The sequence below is a fragment of the Loa loa genome (assembly GCF_000183805.2).
Source record: "Loa loa unplaced genomic scaffold supercont3.16, whole genome shotgun sequence".
Lineage (NCBI taxonomy): Eukaryota > Metazoa > Nematoda > Chromadorea > Rhabditida > Onchocercidae > Loa > Loa loa.
The window spans coordinates 18,366-31,851 of record NW_018108196.1 but is presented as its reverse complement, the minus strand read 5'-3'; the positions used below and the strand labels follow the sequence as shown (position 1 = coordinate 31,851).

At 34.7% G+C, this 13,486-nt stretch overlaps 4 protein-coding genes across 6 annotated transcripts in view; 2 read left to right on the top strand and 2 right to left on the bottom strand.

Moving 5' to 3' along the window:
• Window positions 1-2,906, top strand: part of LOAG_16735 — a 10,249-nt gene extending 7,343 nt beyond the window's left edge. For both annotated transcript variants that reach the window (XM_020449388.1, XM_020449389.1), the window contains 7 exons: window positions 180-328; window positions 550-710; window positions 911-1,023; window positions 1,222-1,441; window positions 1,532-1,660; window positions 1,838-2,061; window positions 2,473-2,906. In XM_020449388.1, the coding sequence (XP_020307077.1) occupies window positions 180-328; window positions 550-710; window positions 911-1,023; window positions 1,222-1,441; window positions 1,532-1,660; window positions 1,838-2,061; window positions 2,473-2,646 (1,170 nt within the window). In that variant the 3' untranslated portion in view covers window positions 2,647-2,906. The remainder of the gene's footprint in view (window positions 1-179; window positions 329-549; window positions 711-910; window positions 1,024-1,221; window positions 1,442-1,531; window positions 1,661-1,837; window positions 2,062-2,472) is intronic.
• A 2,564-nt stretch (window positions 2,907-5,470) lies between these two features.
• LOAG_08010 (hypothetical protein) lies at window positions 5,471-6,327 on the top strand (the record flags this gene model as incomplete). The annotated part of the gene is made up of 2 exons (XM_003143542.1): window positions 5,471-5,504; window positions 6,029-6,327. The coding sequence occupies 2 exons, from the start codon at window positions 5,471-5,473 to the stop codon at window positions 6,325-6,327; spliced, it is 333 nt and encodes a 110-aa protein (XP_003143590.1).
• Window positions 6,328-7,391: 1,064 nt separating this feature from the next.
• LOAG_08009 (hypothetical protein) lies at window positions 7,392-9,025 on the bottom strand (the record flags this gene model as incomplete). Its single annotated transcript, XM_020447590.1, has 3 exons — window positions 7,392-7,565; window positions 7,907-7,960; window positions 8,270-9,025. 3 exons carry the CDS (start codon window positions 9,023-9,025, stop codon window positions 7,392-7,394), a joined length of 984 nt encoding a protein of 327 aa, XP_020302195.1.
• A 918-nt stretch (window positions 9,026-9,943) lies between these two features.
• The window catches only part of LOAG_16734, a gene marked incomplete at both ends in the record, with an annotated part of 21,678 nt that continues 18,135 nt past the window's right edge, over window positions 9,944-13,486 (bottom strand). For both annotated transcript variants that reach the window (XM_020449386.1, XM_020449387.1), the window contains 4 exons: window positions 9,944-10,009; window positions 10,316-10,360; window positions 10,844-10,925; window positions 11,172-13,101. In XM_020449386.1, coding sequence (XP_020307075.1) covers window positions 9,944-10,009; window positions 10,316-10,360; window positions 10,844-10,925; window positions 11,172-13,101 — 2,123 coding nt within the window. The remainder of the gene's footprint in view (window positions 10,010-10,315; window positions 10,361-10,843; window positions 10,926-11,171; window positions 13,102-13,486) is intronic.

The window sequence follows — 13,486 nt, the reverse complement described above, 5'->3', positions numbered from 1 at the left end:
ATGCTTGGTTTTATTTGAGCCACAGTTAAATATTTCGATATTTCTTGCTGAAGTCATAGTTAAATTGTAATGTAGGTGGCTTACAACGTACATTCGCTTATATTACTTTTTCAAAAATATTTCACGAACCAATCATATTTTTTTAGTTCTTATACGTTTCTAAGGGTTTTTTTTTTCAGGTTCGAGATCTATGGTCGAATCTGCCTGGAAGTCTATATGCTGAAAAAGAGTTCAATATTCGTCACGCTTATGAAACACCGCACTGCTCCATATGTCAATATTTCGTACCAAAACCACTAATGGAAAAGAAAAAAAATTTACCGCTGACGTAAGTCATCCCATTCATCTTATTTCTTTCCTATTTTATTAGTTTTCATTTTGCTCTGTTAATTATCTAAAAGTTAATTACCAACAAATTTTTTCTGTCACTTTTCAGTCAGTTTTTAACTAATTGTCTTAAAAGATAGGTTGCATTACGTTACTTCAATTTTATGTATGGAGCTGCAGTTACATTAGTTCCGGTTTAAACTTCTAGACAATATATTTCAGATCGAAACGTCTTGTAAAGCGTGCATATTATGCGAAGACAAATCCTGAAACATACAGTATAAATGAGGATGACACTGTCTGTGATGACCGATTGTTCAAATGCGCAAACTGCTTTGTAGTTGTACATGAAGGTTGCTATCCAATTGGAAATATCCCTAATGGTTAGTTTTCATACTGTATTTAAAATGGAAATTTACTTTCCAAGTTAATCAGTATTTAGAAATATGCACAAATAAAGCTTGGTTTACAGTTCTTTTCGTTATGTTTTTCTTCCTAGCTTAATCAAATTTGATCCCATCCCAGACTTATTCTTCACTTGCGATTTTTAAATCTCCATGAATTCATGAAGTATTCTTTCCAGATATAACTCAATGGAAATGTGTACGTTGTAGGCAACGAGATGATTTATCATTACGTTCAGCAAGTTGTCATCTATGCGAACTACGTGGAGGCGCTCTTATACTTTGCGAAAATGTTCGCCTTTTACTATCTTTTAGTGATTTTGACTCTCGACTTTTCCATGTTTAAGACAAAGTTTTGTCTTCTCAAATTAATTTTGGAATTATGGTGATTATCAAGAAATCGGAAGCATGTATTAATTCAAGTAACTGAAGTATGGGTAAAAAGTTTCTTTTCTCGTTAATTTTTTGCATTTGATTGCTTTACTTTTAGAGTGAAGGAGATTTTGTTCATGTAATTTGTGCTTTGTTAAATCGTCGTACAGTTTTTCTGGACCCACTGAAACTAACATCAGCATACACTTTACCACCACCAAAGTTTTGCGCGCCGAACAAGTATCCAGATCTTATGAACAAGGAATATATGGGGGCCTTTGGCGAGAATTATGAACGGGGCAAATTTGAATGCGAGTTTTGCTTGCATTCACGCGAAGGTGAACAGATAGTTTCAAATGAAGCTCGAAGTATCAGTGATTTCAGTGATAGATGAAGTACAAAATGTTACAACTTAGGTAATGTTCCAGGATTGTTGAAATGTCTTTCTTGTGATGATACACTCTTTCATGCAACGTGTGGTCGTTTAGCAGGCGTTTCTTTCGAATTTCGTAACTGGCCAGATCTTACCGTTGCTGTCTGCCCTGAGCATAACGAGGGTTAGTTCGACTTTAAAAAGAAATTCAATATTGAATACCGATTCTTATTTAACTATATGGTGAGAGTATACATATAAGTTTGTTTTAATAGTATTCTTAATTCAGAATCCTTTGTACGAGTTTAAGAAGTAAATGAAAAATTAGAAAATATTTAAATGAAAACCCTAAAATTAGCAGGTGAGGTAAATACATCAGCAATATCAATTGGCGATAACGTTCGTGTGTGTACTAATGACTGTGGTCGTTTACTCAAAGGAACGGTTTCCAGTATTGAATATCATGATTGTTGTACCGTAAATTTTATGGATCGTAACTGGAGTGATGATTTGCCATCAGAAGATATTATTGAATGTGAGTGCTCGCGATTTAATTGCAATGGATGGCATGTTCCAGGAGCTAAGGTTCGTTATTTTTGTATGAATACTTCAGGAACTTTCGTGAATCAATTCTTTATCTATTTCCGTAATTTTAAGTCTTTGAATAGAAAATATATTAGTGAATCTTTTTAATTTCATGAAGTATAAGAGCAGTATAATTGAGGTGCTAATCACCATTTCATATTTCGCTGTCTCTTAATAAGTGGTGCAATGTCAGATAAAGATTGGAGTTTCAATGGAGTAAGACTGGAGGGGTATTCAGCAAAGTTGTATTAAAAGCGCGTAGGGATGAAATCTTTGTATGATCTAGTATATCTTTGGTTCAAATCAAAAGCTTAAGGTAAAGGGGTGTCTGTCGTGGTATATTCCAGAGATTTCTTAGTTGATTAATTTGTAGTGTTTGTTTCATTATTACTAATTAGAATGTCGTTGAAGATCAAGGTGAAATGGGACGATGGTTTAATCTATGATGGTATTTTCCGTAATCGCTATCAGCGTGCTGTTTATACTGTTAATCTGAATGCGAGACATGCACAAAACCATCCGGCAGTAGTGCAGGTTGGACGAGATGCAATATTTGCACGTGGTGAGAAACCAAACACTGTATAATTCCAATCCAGTTTTAATTCTTAATTCATATTTTGCATTCATTATTTTTTACTTAGTAACCATTAACTGTTACTTTTTATTTTATATTTATGTGTGGTTAGACCTGTTTTTATTCAGTCCTAAATTCTTGACAGCCTTCCTTCGAAGCAGTTGTGTGTGACTTTGCATTGCTACATTCATTTTCTTTTTGTTTTCTCATCCTGACTAAAGAAAATCTACCTTCCAGATTTCATTAGGAGGTAGTTATTGATCATTTCAGCTTTAAGAATATTAGAAAATGATAATAAACCTAGTTGAAATCTTTGCGAAAATATCTTTACTGATCGTAAATATATTTGTAATTCAAATTTACCATTAAATTTTTTTCTTCAAATGGGCTTTCTTTAATATCATCAGTTGCAGGGATTATGGCACATTCTGTTCCCACTTGTCTGTAGTAATTTACGCAGACTATATTTCCTAATTATGAAAATATGTCTTTCGCGGTACTAAACTAGAGAGGTATAAGATAAAAAGAAATATTTTGTCAGAAATGCTCTGGACTGAAATTAAATTATTATTGTAGTGTTGGAATTTTAGGATTTTTCGGAATCTAAAAAAGCCTTCTTACTGCATTATATTAACAAAATATTTTCATTAGGGCTACATTATTTGTTTACTTTGTAACTTTTCTAAATTTACCAGGTTTTGAAAATTTTGCTTTTTCAATTCTTTTTGCATTTTCTCGCCTCTGTTTGATTATTATTTCCTGTTTAGCCATTACTAAATGTTTAATGATTACCTTGTAAGCTGCGATGTTTCATGCCATTCACCTGCTTTGTTGAAAAGAATTCAGGTTTATCAATAAATTTTTTTTTGCATTTACACCTAAAGCAAGGTATATGGTCACTGCTTGTCGATATCGCGGCTTTTGACCAGGCAAAAGGAGAAACAGGAGGAAAAAAAGGAGGGAGTTTCAGAATTTCAATGGATTGGTGAATACCACCACTTCGCGACAGGAAATCTCGTTTGCTGTTATGTTCACTGGATCTTGACTGTGTTTCGTGAAATTATTTTGCGGGAGGTGTTTTGAATGCATAATTGCATTGGTTTGAAGCTATTGTTAAACGAAGGGCGGCGAAAGGTGGCGATATTATGTTCGTGGGGTCGCGGGTTGGGAAATGCGTGGCTCATCCACTAATTAGTTTAAGTCTGTTAGGTCAATGGGAAAACTTTTGAGACAATGCTGAGTTAGCTTCATCCTCAACATGAACATTATCAAATATATTAAATGCAAAAAAAGGGAAAGCAAGCGTCTGCTTGACCTGTTTTACCATTAGTGATATAATTATTTAATTTAACTTTGGTTTGGAGTTTAAATGTCAATCTTTGTAGTTGATACTTGATTATTCAAAAATAAGAAATATTTTTGGCTCCTTTTTCACCACTTTCAAAAACATTCCTCTCACATGTTACATTATCTTACCTGTTTAAGATGTTTCATTCAGAAAATACCACGAACTATATATGAATCATGCATGGTTTTGCAAATATTCAAAAACTGACGAGGAGTCGAAACCCTCAGGATTTGTTCGCTTTTTCCTTTTTGTACGAGAAAAGAGAAATATAAATGAAGGCAGATCATCTCATCAATTCCTCTTTTGTTGTTTTCAGTTCTCAGTTGGAGTATCGTTTCTTTTTTTTTTTTGTGTTAATGCTCATTTCAAGATCCTGATTGACTCTTAGTTTCGAGTGTTTTGTCCATGGACTTTGGAATAGAAGCCTTTTAAATTCTCTAAAAATAAATTTGTTTGAAAAAATTGCTGTTAAATCTTCAACATTTCGACTTCAATACACAGCTCTTTCGTCGCTATCTGCCATAGTGATATTGCATTGAATTAGATAGATATTTGCGGTAAAATCGGTACTAATTCCAAGTTTTCAATTTCACTTTTCAGGTTAGTACTACCTTTACTTTGTTTTTTTGAGTCTGAATACCAAACTTTATCGCTGGTGCATAGTTATTCAAGAATTAGAAATTGCCTTGCATCACAGCTGTTCGCTGATTCACTGTTGTGAAGCTAACTCCAAAATACTGATGATAGCAAAAAATTAATGGTCAATGTTCGGAGATTGGTGAAATAGAATTTTTTCCTAAAACCAGGAGAAAGTTGTTAGGATCAGAGCTACAGTTCCTTTCGGGAGAAAAGGGGGGGGGGGGGGGAGGGTACAGTATATTAGGTTTACTTCATGCAGGTGAGAATACTATTTGCTCTTTTGTTCAGGTGAACAATTTAACTTACTGAGTTGCAAATATTTAGCTGAATTATTAAGAAGCACTGTCAGCTCAGAATTCGTTTGATGAGTCGTTTAACCTTATTTTTATTGTATTATTGAATAGGTTTTAAAGACATTGCATCATTAGATCGATTACCAATAGTAAATTCAGTTGGGAATTAGTTTGTAGATTCGAGTTCAGTACTTCCTTTGCGAGCTAGAAGTGAAAATGTCAGACTTTAAAAAAAAACTATTATTCTAGGCTTTTCGTAGGAAGACTGGCAAATTTTGAAATAAGTGATTGCTCGCTTACTCATCTGACCCAACCGGAAAAACCAAAGTGATAGAAAAATATTTCTTATTCTTAACTTGAACAGGCAAAATGCAAGAAAAAATAAATACAATATTCTAGTTCCATTTAAAAGGAGCAAAACATCAAGTGCTGTGGGTAAGGATTGGAAATGTCTAGTTTTTTCAAAGCTTACTGTGAAGGAAATAACTTCTCCAGCCAATTTTGTCAAAATTTGAGCCTTAAGCTTCAGTAACGAGCAAACAGATGATAAAAACGATGCATCTTGGAGGAGTTGCATTTGAAATAGATGGTAAAGAATTGCAAAAATTGATTCCAAACTTTTTTTTTAAAATATTTTCATATTTTCGGAACAGAAATTTGGGAAAATATTTTTGTTTAGACTAGGAAGATTCCATTTTCAGTCACCTAAACATACGAGCTATAAATACTAAAATAAAGCATCCCAAACAGTTACAATATCAAATTTCCGATGGAAAAAAAGAACTCTGCTGATAGAAGAATGGTTCTTTTTACTTGACAGTGATCAGTGGTATTTTTTAATCAAATTTTAGGTAGTAAAACATGTAGGAAGCGATAAATGATATACCATAGTATTTATCAACGAAAAAAGCTGGTGAGATGAACCGAGAAAATAGAAGCATGAGAAAAGGTTCTGGTGTAAGAAAAAAACGAGGTATGGTCGGATTAGAAGAAAATTTGCATTGGGATAAGTTGAGGCTTTCCATTTTCTTCTGGAAACTTTTTGAAACTGTCACAATTTCAAGTCGCTTTTAATTGGAAGTGAGGGTTCGTAATTTTTTTAATTTCTATCAGAAACATCTCCAAACTATTTACTTAAAACATGGATGTCTCAGTTGAATTCATTATATGTGGTAGACGATTTAGTTAAGATGAATGGGAACCAGCCGGAACATTGGAAGAAGGAAGGGGAGAAAAAGAGGCAGCAAAAACAATTATTCCCTCTTAATTCGGAGTCAAGATATTTTCCGTCTAAAAAGGTTGTTTCCATATTGGCTATTATACAACTAATGCTTGCAATTAGCCATTTCATCGAAAACACCATCTTGCTTCACCGCAATTTTCACGATTTTCATGATGGTGAAAGTCGGTAAGTTCCTTTTCTACTTGGACCAGTCACTTAGTAAATATTCACTCCACTCTGCTCCTGAATCTTTAAATAACTTCTATTTTTAATTTCTAATCTTTCTGTGTTAGAAGACATAAAATATTTGTGTCTTTTGATAATATTTTGATTTGCATGACAGATAACAAATCGTTGCTGAACTAACAACAAGATCTGAGGACACTTTGAACTTTTCGGAAGTTGGAAGACGCATTTTTACAACCTGCTGCCTGTATAAAATCTCCGCAAGATCCAAATGAGATTTTATAAACATCGAGGAACTAAAATCCCGAAATCCTGAAAAAGTAAAATCCTCTAGAATGTCGCGTAATTGCTAGCATCTCTTGGATTGCTTTTGCAGTTGATAAGCCAAATGTGACAACTTATTTGTTTTCAGTTTGGTGGTAACTATGATTTGTGTGCTTACACTTTGCTGGATCCTATGCACACTTATTTTACTTATTGGATTATTCACCAATTTGCCGTTACTTCTCATACCGCATATTTTTTTCTCGGTACATTTCTTCTGTTCGCAGTTACATGCGTCAGATCTCTACCGAGACATTAGTGTGACAAATTCAATGTTTACTTAGATATGCAAAGCATATCTATTTGAGGTCTCTCTTTGTTAGATTAATTTGGTACTCATGCAGTATAAATGAGATATGCCAACAATTCCACGGTGAATGAAATTTCACTTCTGAAATTTCAGATTTTTTGGTTGTTATGCGAGGTTATCATCCTGTTGATTATGTTGATCTCAAGAGCAAGCCTTCAACCTCTTCTTCTTGTCTTCGCTGTTTGTATCATTATTACTGTGTCATTGCCATATGAATGGAATTGTTATCGCCTAATGCGTACTTTGCTGTAATATGCCCCTTTATGCCGAATCAATAGAGAACCTTAAAATAAAGAGTTAAAATTGGACAAAATAAATAGACAGAATAGATTTCGAATTTCACTTTCTATAAAAGTTTCGGATAAGAGCTATTTTTCCCATTTACATTTATTGGATGGCGCAATATGAATCATGATGATACACTGCTTATAAATCTAAAACGAGAAACACCGAAAAAACGCCCCGTGTAGAAGAATGAAATATAAGACAAGCAAATAACGAAAAATTAGTCGAACAGTGTTGCGTCGATGTCGCAAATTACGCAAATAACGGTAAAGCCGATCCGCTAGATTTGGCCAGGGATTCGATGCGGTAATCATTTGCTCATTCTGAAAAATTCGTTAACAAATTCTACCACCAATATGGGATGATTTCAAAAAACAACATTGAAATTACCAACTTCTAATTCCAATTCCACGTGCAAGATAAGTCTTCTTGACGTATAAATTGAGGCTTTTCTAGATTCCGATTTCAAATTCTGTTGTTCAGCAACATAATGCTGAGTAGATCATTAATTATAGTTGAATAATAAAGTGAGCAGTTTCATAAAAACAAGGCTTAATTGAAGGTTAAAAAAGTTCCAGGAAAAAAGTTTCCTTTGCGAAAGAGCTAACTGGGTAACAATGAGAAAAGCATAACTAATCAGAATTTTAAATTAAGATTAACGTACGTTTCGAATATCTACATCATATAGCATTTCATCCACTTCAATACCTTCCTCTAGCTGAAATCAAAAGCATTACTCATTTAAAAATAAGTGAAAATAAAATCATCGAAGTGCAGCACACAAATTGTCTTCTTTTAAATCATCGAAAGCCTAACCAATCAAGAGACTAAAAACTGGATTTTAAGGAATCAAGAGTAAGGCCAAATTCGGTGTGCAAACAGCAGATGATAATGCTGATCGTTCTGATCAGTCTTCTAACAAAGCATTGTGTGATATATGAAGATAATTTGTCCCAAATGCTGGCTAATGAAAGCGAAAGAAAGTTTGAACTTTCTGTAAGTTGAGAGTGAAATTTCGTCAACTCACCAAATGTATAGTTCTAAAAGCATTTTTTAGCCTCGCCGATATAGAATTCCTATTTCTGGTTAGTGTAGCAGGTTCGGCACATACGAATATTTCGTTTATATCTTCTATTGAATTTGAATATGCCTGAAATTTTCTATCAATTTCAACATCGACTCCATTCCAGTAATCAGCAAACTGAGTTTCGCAAGTTTCTCTCTGACTTATAGTTTCTTTAAATTCACCACTGCGCTTGGTTTGCATTGGTGTTGCAGAGAGTTTTGGATTTTCCAATTTTAGACCACCATTTTTTAGCATTCCTACCATCTGACAAAGTGTGTACGGAGTGAAGCTCTCATCAACGAAAAAAATATCCTTCATCTCTTTTGCATCTTCTGGATTCGTTGCCCAACTGAAGGAATCCATGGATTGCGTTTCGGCATCATCCCATACTATCACTACTTCGTTGCAACTATTTTTTGAAGAGAACTTGGCAGAATTCTCAGAAAATGAAGTCTCATTGTTAACTGAAACTACTAAATCTTCAACCTGATAGGAAGCATCAGCTAAAATCATCTCAACTTCTGCTTCAATTGCCCCTGACTTCAATCCTTTCGATGTTTGCTTCCACCCATCAACAAAACTTTTATCTTCTCGATTAGTGAGTGCTTTTGATTCGAAACTCGCCAATTTCCCCGGAACTGTTATTACTGAATTGTCTGTCGCAGTCCTTCGATCCCCAAACTGAGCACAAATATCACTGCTGCCTTTTCTTATCATATTTTTTTGGACCCATAGCTATGGAAGCTTCTGCTGCTTTCACCCAATTTTCTGTCCAGACAATATCGAGCGAATTCCTCCTTCCAGAAATTACAAGTGACAGGAGTCTCTCCTGTATTTCCATGAGAAGTCTAACTGACATCAGACTACTCTAAAATAAGATTCCTTCCAATTTCTTGTTATAAAAAAATTTCTAAAGGAAATTTAATTTCTATAATACATTATTTCACTTCTGCTTGGTTCAAAACGCACTCATTGTTATGACTTACGATTATTTGACTGTACCATTTTACTTTGTATGTGTTGCAATAGCACCGAAAGAGTTAAATAATTCTACAAAAGTACTTTCCCTCTTTCAGTATGCCTCTCTAACGACAATTGCCGAAAAAGTTTATCGAAATACAACAAAAATAGTGCGGATGTGCTCATATTTGATCTCCTTTTGCTGCTGGATTTCTAAAAGGGAAACATAGCAATAACAACGCTAGTTAGGGCGAAGAATAAGTTCATTTGAAACTGTTCAATAGCTCGAAAACAAGACAGCATAGTTATATACCAATAAAACTAACTCCTTCTACTACTTGCATAATACTCAAGCGACAACTACATAAATACCTAATGGCAAAAATAGTCTTATACGACAAATTGAAATGAAGTAAGTAAAAATAGATATGACTGAAAACTTAAGAACATGGAAGGAAAATGATAATCAGAGATATCTGCAAAACCCTACACAGCAAATTCGGAAAGATGTCACAGCGAACTGGATGAACTAAAAATATTGAAATAGTGCATAACGAATTGCAGCACAGAAAATAATTCAAATTGATGGAATGAAGAAATAACATGAATAAAGGGTCACAGAAGACGCGAAAGTCCTGAAGGCAAATTATCTCTTCTTTATTTTTATTTATTTAGCTATATCTTTTCAGCACCCTGAAATCCACCACCACCACCTTTTCGCCGCCGCAACTTATCATCATTCTGAAAAAGCCTTAAAGTCCAAAAAATTCTACATTCCTAAAATAATACTTAGAAAATGAGATTTCTTCCGCTTCCATTTTTCCGTCATCCAGCGCAGCCAATGTAAAGATAAGCAGGGAAAGTGTAATAGAAAGAGTTTAAAAATTTTTCATAAAAAAAATCCAGCACAGTCACAAGCGTCACCAAACTAAGCAGAAGTGATATCTGACGAGCCTATATTCATTTCAAGATATAATTTTAGAATTTCAACCAGTAGAAAAAAAAATCATCTTTATGAAAGTAAAGAAAGCAAGCAAACATAATTACCTGCTGGAAACAGTGAGTCGTCCTTTGTAATGCTGGTTCGAAGGACTGAATATAAAAATTATGAAATTAGTCAAAAGTTGGCAAAAAAAATAGCAAATTTCATTCAACTGATTTGTGAATAAAACCATTGTTTGACTAAAGAAGTTTCAATAAAACTGCAATTTCATTTAAAATACTTAAGAATGTCAAGTTTATTGGTTCTATGCTTGAAATCTACAAATCGTTTAAAGTTCAGTAAAAAAAATTAACATTACCAAAAGCTAGAATTTCTTATCGAGAAACTCTACTATTGATCTCAGTTCGTTCGTTTGTCGATTGATAAATGAAAGCTTTGTTTTTCAAAGCGGAAAAAAAAACGATTTCTACGGAAAAATAAATAAAAACCGAATTTAATATTACAGATGTGGGTGATTCTTTGATATTAAAAGTAAGAGTTTGCAGAAAAATAGATTAAGGACATTTCGTATTAATTTAAAATCCAAATAAAAAGCCAAAACGTTAGGGTGAAAAACGATCATATAAAATCACCTTTTTTAAAGCACTAAGTTCCGTCTGCATTTCTTGAGCACTTTCCTCCACAAAAGCGTTGTGTAGTTGCATCGTTGCCGAACTGCAATTAAAAACATTAACGAATATGTCAAACTTAGTATGACAGCGGTGATAACAATTATGTTTCATAATAACAATTAAGATAATAGTGATGAATAAGCAGCCCTTGAATATGAATTTGAACATAACATCGAACTATCCATGTCTAAGGGTCTCCAGCAACATTTTTATGCCAATAAAAGAAACTAAGCAACAAGGAGTTCCCCAACACTGATAATAATTTGTGATGAACGATCGATAAATTTACCTTATTCTTGTTTCACCATGTATCTCGACCACTGCATTTGCATCGTGCATTACTGACTTTTCCGGACGATCGGTTTTTTTGGCTTTTTCCGCGGTTTTCAATAATGAAGCCTGTAGATTAAAAATTTCTGATTCCAACCTCTCATTTTTCGATTCCATTTCGGCGAGCTGTTTGTTGGAAACCATAAGAGCATCCATCAGTTTTTGTTCACCATTTTTCAATAACCCGTTCTGCTCCACCACTTGATTCAGCTTACGTTCCAGTTTGATTGCTTTTTTTTGTGCTTCGACGAGCTGTTGACGGAATTCCTGAGTAACTTCATTCTTTTGATGTAGCTCACTCATTTGCGCACCATAATTGTCTAGCTGTCGTCGTATCTGGATATTTTCTTCCTGTGTATGTTTTAATTCTGTCATTAACTCTTGTAGGAGAATTTCACGATTCGCTAACTGACACTCTAAATTTACTAATTCGGCTTTCATGTTTCTTTTCTCCTCGTCTAGAAAAGCCTGTTTCCTGGTTAATTCTTCAACCAACCCCTCATTCTCCCGCTTCAGTACTGTAATTTCTTCAAGCAACTCCGCCTTCACTTCATTTTCTACTTTTCCCGTTAATCTGCTTTTCTCGATCACCACTTCTTCGTATTTTTTCTTCCGATCAATGATTTCTTGTTTCATGCTCATATTTTTCTCTTGCAGTATCATGCTGTATCCTTGTGTTACAGCGAGCTTCTTCTCTAACCCTTCAATCAATTGTTGCTGTGATTTCAACTGTTCGTTGAGAGATCTATTTTCTTCCTGAAGTTTTTGCAACTCGATTTCCTTCTGTTGAAGTTGTTCTTCTAATTTCCGCAATATCTGCATTCTGCTTCTCTTGATGGTACTATCCCGAGGAATATCCTGCATCTGTTCTTCAAGTAGGGTTTGGAACACTCCTGGCGCACCATCCAAAATCCAATCACTATCCTTCGCTTTATGTTCGTCTTTTTCTAATTTTCCCTTCGCAACCTCTTTCTGTTTCTCAAATTCCTCAGTGAACCCCACCAGTCTGTGATGTATTCCTTCATTTTCACACTGTAACTTTTCCCCCAGTTTTTCCAGTTCCAGTTCTTGTTTTGGATTTCTCACGAAACCCGTTAGCTGCATATTCTGGCTTTTCAGTGACAATAATTCTTCATTAGTGATCCGAGTTACTTCCAATTTCTGCTTATGTTTAGCATCTTCATGCTGTCTTGTTTCCAATTCAGTCTCTGGCTGTTCCACTTTATTTCCACGTTCCAAGCAGTACTCTGCGGAGACTTCCAGACACTTATCCAACCTTTCAGCGTTATTTTTCACTTCATTTTTCTCTTCAAGCTCCTTGCTGTACTCCTTCGTTGCATTCAACTTCTTTTCCAAACTTTCCGAATCTTGTTTTTGGGATTCTGGCTTTATCAGGTTTGTCATCTGGATCTCATTCGTCATTGTAAATCCAGCAATCTGTTGATTCGATGAAGGTTGCTGATAGGCAATCTGGAATTCCGAAATGCTTAATTTTGCTCCTGTTTCCCAAATCAATTCCTTTTCTTCGATATACATCGCTTTTTGTTTGATTGATTGATTCGAAGGCTGTTTTGGGATATGCTGTTGCTGTAGTGATTGTTGGTTGGTAGCTGACGTATCAATGTTACTGGAAGATGTGTTGTACCTGGTCATCTGCTCCCTCAACTCTTCAACCTCATTCTGCAGTCTCAGGTTTGTTTGGGCGAGTTCAGCGTTGCATCGGAATAAAGCATCATTGTCGGCTATTTTGGTTGTTAGGCGGGCTGCTAAAATTGCTAATTGTAGTTGCGGTGTTGGAGCTGGTTGTTTGCTCTGCTTCAACTCACGACAAATCGTACATGGTGTGGAGCAATTCCATGCATCACTACCAGTAGTGCCATATTTTGCTGCTGCAATATCCATTAGAACCTTCTCTTGGAAATGGGATGAGGTGCGAATGCTAATATATTGGAATTTCCAGCGGTTTTATAAGAAGTATATTAAGAATGAGGAAAAAGAAATTTAGAATTTAACTGGGATGCATCAGTATTAAATTTAATATTTTGATACGCGTTTGTAATAAACCGTTATTTTTCCCAGTAAAAAATCATATAAACCTCACAGGAAGAATTTTCTGGCGTATGCATATGCTGAACTAATTACGAGAGCCTAAATCTTCGAAAATCAAATGTTCACTCGACTGCAAATTTCAAATATGCTATGCCAAATAAAGCAAGAAATTTTTAAAAACCTTCCTATCTCCACTTTTTTGTTTGGCCAGCTTAATACTTTATA